At 32.7% G+C, this 7,848-nt stretch overlaps 4 protein-coding genes across 4 annotated transcripts; 2 read left to right on the top strand and 2 right to left on the bottom strand.

Annotated features, from left to right (window-relative positions):
* On the top strand, positions 1-1,863 carry LOC135850156 (SH3 domain-containing protein Dlish-like). The gene is made up of 3 exons (XM_065370915.1): positions 1-682; positions 790-976; positions 1,085-1,863. The coding sequence occupies exons 1-3, from the start codon at positions 567-569 to the stop codon at positions 1,703-1,705; spliced, it is 924 nt and encodes a 307-aa protein (XP_065226987.1). The 5' UTR covers positions 1-566; the 3' UTR covers positions 1,706-1,863.
* Positions 1,746-3,571, bottom strand: thoc6 (THO complex 6). The gene is made up of 6 exons (XM_065370914.1): positions 3,142-3,571; positions 2,818-3,060; positions 2,573-2,746; positions 2,338-2,500; positions 2,008-2,256; positions 1,746-1,925 (listed from the first exon to the last, which is right to left on the bottom strand). The coding sequence occupies exons 1-6, from the start codon at positions 3,249-3,251 to the stop codon at positions 1,842-1,844; spliced, it is 1,023 nt and encodes a 340-aa protein (XP_065226986.1). The 5' UTR covers positions 3,252-3,571; the 3' UTR covers positions 1,746-1,841.
* Positions 3,572-3,748: 177 nt separating this feature from the next.
* On the top strand, positions 3,749-6,207 carry LOC135850154 (ovarian-specific serine/threonine-protein kinase Lok-like). Its single transcript, XM_065370912.1, has 8 exons — positions 3,749-4,185; positions 4,268-4,537; positions 4,630-4,757; positions 4,832-4,939; positions 5,018-5,221; positions 5,301-5,512; positions 5,675-5,882; positions 5,956-6,207. The coding sequence occupies exons 1-8, from the start codon at positions 4,053-4,055 to the stop codon at positions 6,055-6,057; spliced, it is 1,365 nt and encodes a 454-aa protein (XP_065226984.1). The 5' UTR covers positions 3,749-4,052; the 3' UTR covers positions 6,058-6,207.
* LOC135850157 (DNA repair protein RAD51 homolog 4-like) lies at positions 6,200-7,711 on the bottom strand. Its single transcript, XM_065370916.1, has 5 exons — positions 7,358-7,711; positions 7,117-7,235; positions 6,837-7,041; positions 6,583-6,757; positions 6,200-6,511 (listed from the first exon to the last, which is right to left on the bottom strand). The coding sequence occupies exons 1-5, from the start codon at positions 7,496-7,498 to the stop codon at positions 6,240-6,242; spliced, it is 912 nt and encodes a 303-aa protein (XP_065226988.1). The 5' UTR covers positions 7,499-7,711; the 3' UTR covers positions 6,200-6,239.
* Positions 7,712-7,848: the final 137 nt, after the last annotated feature.

The following is a 7,848-nucleotide window of genomic DNA, read 5'->3' as shown; positions in this document are numbered from 1 at the left end:
AATTTGACTAAAGCAAAGAATAGATAGAGATGTCATTTCTATATAGTTATTCGAACACTTCATAAAGCAAAATGTCGATCATATCACACTCATTTTCTATTTCTTTTCATGATTTGTTCAAATGAATTAATCAAACTCACAATTATAGGAGAACAATTTTTACGTGATTTTAAATATTAGCACAAGAATGAGAACTTCATTTTTGCATAGGTAGGATAGGTAAATTATTAAGAAAAAAAGTTGTATCGGCTATTTCTGATACACCTAGACCTACGCCTAATATTTCATGCGTTGCATTTTTAATCGAGATTAACGTTTTCATTTTTAACGCGTTCTTCGAAACATGTGCGATACCGGTTTTGGTATAAGATCTTCCTTCAAACCTAAATCATCTTCGTCAGGCAAACCACTGGTTAAATCATTGTGAAACGTTTAATGAACAAGGTGTTTAAAATCATTAATTTCGTGATTTTAATTACTTGGTATTCAGTGACCAGATATTTAAATGAATTCTCATTTCAATTACCTATCAAATGTACTCAAAATTTAATTAATGTTATTTCAAGATGGGTGTTTTGCTGTCGTCTTGTGCTCCTAATTTTCATTCAAAAATTTCATTTTTAACTGAAAATTTTAAAAATTTTGAAAGTGGTACGGTTTCATCATCTTCATGGGTCGCACAGTAAGTTAAATTCCTATAAAGTTGCTATTTTCAGACTAATTGAATTTTATTTTTCTGTAAACGATTCGATTATTTTAATACGTTTTTGATTTTTTTCTTGTTCGTAGAATGAATCGAAATTACGAAGATGATGAGGCGATTTATTTCAACAATACGCTCGAAAATCATTGGAAAACTAAAAAATATAATGAAATTAACGTAAACGAGGATAATGTTTTTCAGAAACCCATAAGACCCAAAAATATGCCAAGATATCAATTTTCTACGTTGGAAAAAGGAGTATTCATTAATAAGGTACCTTACCTACTATACCTACCTATACATACAAACTGTTGAACGAAAATAAAATAGAGCTTGGATAGGCAATAATATGTTGATGTTTTTTTATCTATTTTTTCGCAGACGCAAGCAGAAGATTTCACCGATTTATCAGTAGTTTTAATGCATTCGACCGTTCTAGAGGGATCAAATAATAATAAGAAGTATTTACCATTAGGAACTGTATTAAACGTATTGTACGAAGAAGAAGATTGGCTTTATGTGCAAACTGCTGATGGACAATTGGGTTACGTTGACAACAAAGTTTGTATACCTCTAGAAATTTTCTCCTTACCTTCAATCAACGATAATGAAACTTTTGCAACCCACAAAAAAAATACTTTAAACGTTATTTCTTCGGAAAAAATAATTAATATGCCAAATTTCAGTAATTCCGACGTACAATGCACTGAAAAAGATTTTGACTTATTATACCTTCGATTAACAAGAAATAATGTTCAATCAAAAAAATGCGGCAAGTGTACCGTGAAAGCGATATTACAGAAAAACAACGAAGAACAAAAAACTATCATACTCGTAATTAAAACGGATTATGTGAGTAAAGCGAAAGATACGTTGAGTGTTAGAAAAGGGGATATAGTGTTTCTAATTCATTGCTGCGTAAAGGGTTGGTTTTGGGTTAAAAATAAACATAACATGGAAGGTTTTATTCCAGCAGCAACCGCTGGATACTGGTGTGTGTAATAATGAAGTAACAATACGTCTGAATGATAAACAGTGAGAGTAGAAACATAAAAATTTGTTGTATTTAAAATTAACTGATTTTAACATTTTTTTTCCTTTTGTGAAATGACGAATAAAAAATTATATATTATTTTAATCAATAAAATGGTATCACGAATTCTCTGTAGTTGAAATTTGTACTGATGTCAATTTTATTACTGCTTCCGGTCAAGCATAATATCTAAAACACACAAAATTTCAAACATTATACAAGGCTTACAGTAGGTATGAATATGTAGATTGTGTAACAAATTAATTTTTACTTTATTCGTATCCTTTGGAGTGCTGATGTTACACGAATATACCGGATTGCTCGACGTTTCAATTCCAGTATGAAGTTCATCATTATAACTAAGAACAGAGAAACACGAAGAGCAGCCACCGGCCAGAATTCTATCTTGGTAAAATTGAGCAATGTGAATTCCTCGATCTTTAGTATTATTGAACACCGTCATCGGACTATCCATATTTCTTAAATTCCATAAACTCAAACGAACACCTCCTCCGCATACCTAAAAAATCATATTCCACATCATTTTTGTTCCATTTTGTATAAAAATCACGATTCTATACACAAATATCGAAATCGTTACCATCCAATCTTCGTTCAGCGATGCATCGCCAATCCAATTTCCCAACTCGGGACGAGTGACGGATGAATTTGTGTACGGTTTGACAACATTTATAATTTCTTTAGAACGACAGTCCCACATCCTTATAGTTCCATCTTCTCCTCCGGATATCAAAGTGTTTTCCCTGTTGAGAGAAACACACGAATGAATTTGAAATATTAATTACATCGCGTCGGTTGAAAGAAAAAACATTTACCTAATATTGAGACAGTGCACAAAATCTGTATGTCCAGAATAGGTTCTTAGTAATCTGCCATCTTCTAAACTAAATGCGTAAATGTTGTTATTGCTGCATCCCACATACAGCACACAATCAACACCGGTCTCGATTTTGATACAATTTAAATCAGTTTTCATACTTGAATTTTCGCTGCGAAATGAATTGGGATTAAATTCACATACATAGCTGAAAAATTGATAAATTTGAATCAAATAGAATACCCAGATTGAGGAAGACGTATTTTCCACGAAGGAGCAGGTATCGTGTTTCCATTTTCCAAGCCGATAACATCGGTCCATGGCCAACCCAGAATCTCTCCGTCAATTCCAGCAATACAAAATTTGTCACTAGACGATAGATAACTGATTGGCTTTTCAAAGGAAGTGTTGAAATTGAAACGATTTTTCGATATCTTGGTATCATTGTCTGAAATTTCTTCGGTGTTGCAGAGTAGATTTTGGAAACTAGTGAATAAGAACACAATACAAAATCAGCATTTATGGTTTCTAAAATTGTTAAAAGCAGGAAGAAAAGTAATGGTTTACTTGAATAGGCGAATATCTCCGAAGACATTTCCCGCCACAAAATATTCACCGCAAGGTGAGAAGGTGGCGGATAATATACTGTTGTAATAACTTTTACCTAACTGCACCATTTTAAATCGAATCCACTTAATATAAAACCAAAATTTGCGAGTTGCCGGCGAATTAATTACCTAATTATTAAATTTAAATTTTGTGATAAACGCATAAACTCGAATTGATAAGCGATCGATTGAAAAATTTTTCCAACTTGATACTTTGATTCCTCACCACTACGTACTTTCAAGATGTAAAATAAACGAATTTCCGATCATTTGATTAATTAATATTCGTTCGTTTACGTTTTTTTATGCGTAGTATCGAATTTTGGTTTAAAATTCGAACAAATCAACTGGTTTAATAATGTTCTATTAAAATCTTAGTTGGAATGAAATCGAAGTGATACAAATTTTGCGGTGAGCAATCGAAATAAGCGTATTTTGTTGCTTGTGTTCAGTGTACTTTGTAAATAATGCTGTGTGTGTGTTTATTTGTTTTTTTGTAGTGGTAAATCAAATATTATTTTGCAGTGTGGGATGGCGGGGGATCGCGGGCAGTGATTCACCAATCGCCAATCATGACACTTGTTGTATTGTTGTTGTTTTTGTTGTTTGCTTGTTTGAATGCGATGAGAGTTGTGTTGTGACCATTTTTTATTTCAATTTTTTGTTTTATTCCACCATCGCGTGTTCCATGTTACTTTACCTCGTCGCACGTGCCATTTTTCGCATTATTTTTGGAATTTTCGTTGTTTTATATGCGTTATAATAAGAAATTAATGTAAAGTTTAATAATTTCGTGCTTTATGGTTGTGATTTAATCGTTTGACGATTTGTTACCAATATTTTGACTTTCGATCAAAATTATACTTCATCATGTCGCAATCCCACTATTTGCCTGCAACTCAACCCATGACTGATTCGATTGAAAATTATACGCCGCCATTCGACGTAGAATGTGCCTGGGGACGTTTTTATCCTTTAAATATCAACATCTCGAAATATATAAGTAAGTTTTCATTTGCAAGCCATGTGCCCGGTGTTTTCTAAACTGTCTTCTTCATTTTATCTCAATTTGTCTCACGTAATAGATTTATGTCCGAATGAATTTACGTTTGGAAGAAGTCCGGAGTGTGACTACACTCTGACCGTCGAAGAAGTTGGCGAAAGGTTTTATAGCTGTATTAGCAGCGTTCATTTTCGAGTTAAAAGAGAGGAACCAAAGAACGGAGTCTTCGTGATTCTAATCACCGACTTGAGTTCCAATGGAACCTTTATTAATGGTAAATGCATTGGAAGACATCAGTCGCTCGTTCTTACCAATAATGATAATATTGGAATTGCCGCATCAACCCATAATGGTAAGTACATATAATGAACTTTACATTTTCCTAACTGTTCTCTCAAGTTTCACGAGTAATTGAGTAAATGTTAACATTAAATTTTTTTCCAGTGTTCCTATTTCAAGATTTAAACGCTAGTCAGTACTTGGAGTATCCTAATGAAATAATCGATCATTACGCGATCTTTAATGTGATAGGAAAGGGTGGATATGGAGAAGTACGACTTGTGTTTAAAAAGGTAGTGTATGATCTTCACGAAATTATTTTGTCGTTATTGAGGTGAATATAATTCGTCTGGTTGTATGTATTTAGGATACTACTCGATGTTATGCCATGAAAGCAATTGATATTCAAGCTATCGAACAGAAGAAAGTAATCGATGCGTTTAGTGAGGTGAAGATCCTGAGGCAGCTCAATCATGTAAGTGATACAAATTGTTTAGATTTTTCGTATATCAAGTAAGCTTCAATGAAGACTAAAACTCTTGAAAATTTTCAGGACAATATCGTGAAAATGTCTAATATGACTTTGGTCGACAATCATATCTACTTATTTTTGGAATATATGCACGGCGGCGATTTGGGTGCCTATGTCGTTAAGCGAACATGTTTGGAACCGGATGTTGCTAAATATATTTATTTCAAGGTTTTACTGGGAGTAAATTATTTACACGAAAATAAAGTCATTCACAGAGATCTCAAAGTAAGAATTTCATCCCTATATTTTTCAAGTTTCATTATGCTAAATCACGACTGTTAATAATTAAATTGTATTTTTTTAGCCGGCGAACATATTACTAAGTTCGGACTCTAATCACCCGGATGTAAAAATAACAGATTTCGGTTTGTCCAAATTTTTGGACGCGCCCGCCTGTGTCAGAACTCGATGCGGCACGATGAGTTATGCTCCTCCTGAATTACAATTCTCTGGCATAAGTTCAACTTATGATTTTAGAGCAGACGTATGGAGCCTGGGCGTAATCCTGTATTACTGGTAAGCTTTCAAGTACAATAGATAGAAGTTAATTAATGAAATCTTGTGTACCTATTTTCTATGACTGCATTTATTCCGATGTATTGTTTTGGCATTACGATAACATCACATTTCCAGCTCCTCTGAAATTAAATTTCTGTCAAATTTTGTGATTTTGTGCAGCTTGAGTGGTAATCTACCGTTTCGTAGAAATAAGAAACCTTTCGCTATGGATGATCAGATAAAAAATGCGATTTTTGATTTTGACGGTGACGTATGGAAGAAGCAGACTGTGCAGAGAGCCAGAGTAATGATCGGGAAATGTTTACAAAAATATCCTCAACATCGATGCTATGTGAAAGATCTCCTTAGAGATGATTGGTTTCGTAAGGTAAGCTTTTCGTAAACCTTCACGTGCTATGAATTTATTTGAGTATATCAGTTGAAGAAACATTGTTTTTTAGGATGAACAAACACGTAAGAAAACGATGAATTTATTAAACAAGGAGAATGCTTCGTATGCATCCTCCAGTGGAGTAGTTATTGCGAAGAAAATGAGAACATGAGTTTACTATCATGACCACTTTCCAGTGATTTATTTTTTATTTTTATAAGACATTTGTTTAATACTATTTTTGTCGTATTATGTTCCTGATTTTGTATTATTGTTTTTGTTTTTTTTGAGTGAATTTACTCGTAGTACAAATAAACTTTTTTCATAATAAGAATTGTATTTATTTACATTTAATTATATTATATTTATATTACAAGTGGTATTGTCACCTAACACAGAATCTTCATCTAAAGATACTTGAATTAAGTTGTTTTCTTTCTTGAAGTTCAACCTGTAATTGGCAACATGAAGCCAGTACTTTCCTAAACACGGTTTGGTATTTCGTCGAAGAACAACGTCATTATTTTTGAAATCTTTGGTAGCCAAATTTGTGATCACTATGACAACGTGATGTTCTATCGCTATGAACTTTATCAAATTAGCAATATGATTCAATAAACCCAAACCTGAAAATCATCAAAACTAAATCAGATAGTCCTTATTAAGAAATTGATTCGGATGTCGTTGCAATTCTCACCTATTAGTTTATCAGCGCCGACGGATAAAAAATAAGCTGTAGATAAACAATCGATTATAATCAGAGGCACGCTATCGTATAACAACTGATTTTTCAACCAATGTAGAGCAGATATAACTTCATATAAAGTATAAACTGTGGTAACTCTGATTCTTTCCAAACAAGCCATTATATCCTAGAAAATGACGAATTTTCAATCAAAAGATTAACTTGATATCAATCGATAACGGTTTTCTATAACAAGTTGATTATACCTTCTTGGAAGAATGCGTTTTACTAATAATTTGTTTCAATTTAATTGCACTAAAATCTCCTTTCGTATCGATATAATAAACACATTTTGCTTTTATCGCTGTATTCGCTGCGAGAGACAAACAAGTGTGTGTTTTTCCACTTCCCGATAAACCACACATTTCATAAATGATTCCAGATTTAAAACCGTTCAACAGAGTGTCAATCCTGAAAAAAGAAATACGATTCAGAAAGAACACCAAGGAGCTAATTCTACCAAGATGAAATTTTTAATTTACCTACTCTTCAATTCCAGAAATTAATACGAAGCTATTATCGATGCTTTTCGTCAGTAAAGAACACGCTCCATGGAAATTACTTTGAAACGAGACTAATAGTTTTTGTTTGATCTCCAATACATCCTGTAAAATAGAAATTGAACTTCAAATTATGGATTCATTTGACTATTTCTTCAGTTGGTATCGTCAATGATTGTCTTGAAACTGTCTCCGACTCGTAGTTTCTTTTTCATACAGCTACCTACCTTAAAATTCAGTTTCGTAATCTTGGCAATATTTTCCGGTTTTTCTTGAAGAAAATCAGCTACTGATTTGATATTTCTGTCTTTCAATAGTTTTACGATCGTGGAATCCAAACAAGAAGAAAATTGTTCTATGGATGCCATCACAAAAACTTGAACAGTTTTCTAGTATTCTCTCACCAACTGTTTCATGGATTACACTTTTTGATCCATGGAAAAAGATACGCATGTTTCGCGGGAAAATTGCATTCGTTTTCTTAATTTTTCTTAATAAATAGTAATTACTAATTAGTTTGTAGTTTCTTTCATTTTTCGTCCATTCTCAACAAAATCGACATTATTTTTTTAATGATAACAAAAATCAATAACTGATAAGAAACCCGCCAAAAATTTTGTTGTGAAAAAATTTGAGACTTGAAATCATGGTAATACTGTAATTACGACTGAATTTACTCGTAAATGACGTAAATTATTTTTTTCAAGTTTTCTCTTTC

This window comes from Planococcus citri, chromosome 1, assembly GCF_950023065.1.
Source record: "Planococcus citri chromosome 1, ihPlaCitr1.1, whole genome shotgun sequence".
Lineage (NCBI taxonomy): Eukaryota > Metazoa > Arthropoda > Insecta > Hemiptera > Pseudococcidae > Planococcus > Planococcus citri.
This window is presented reverse-complemented; position numbering and strand designations above follow the sequence as displayed.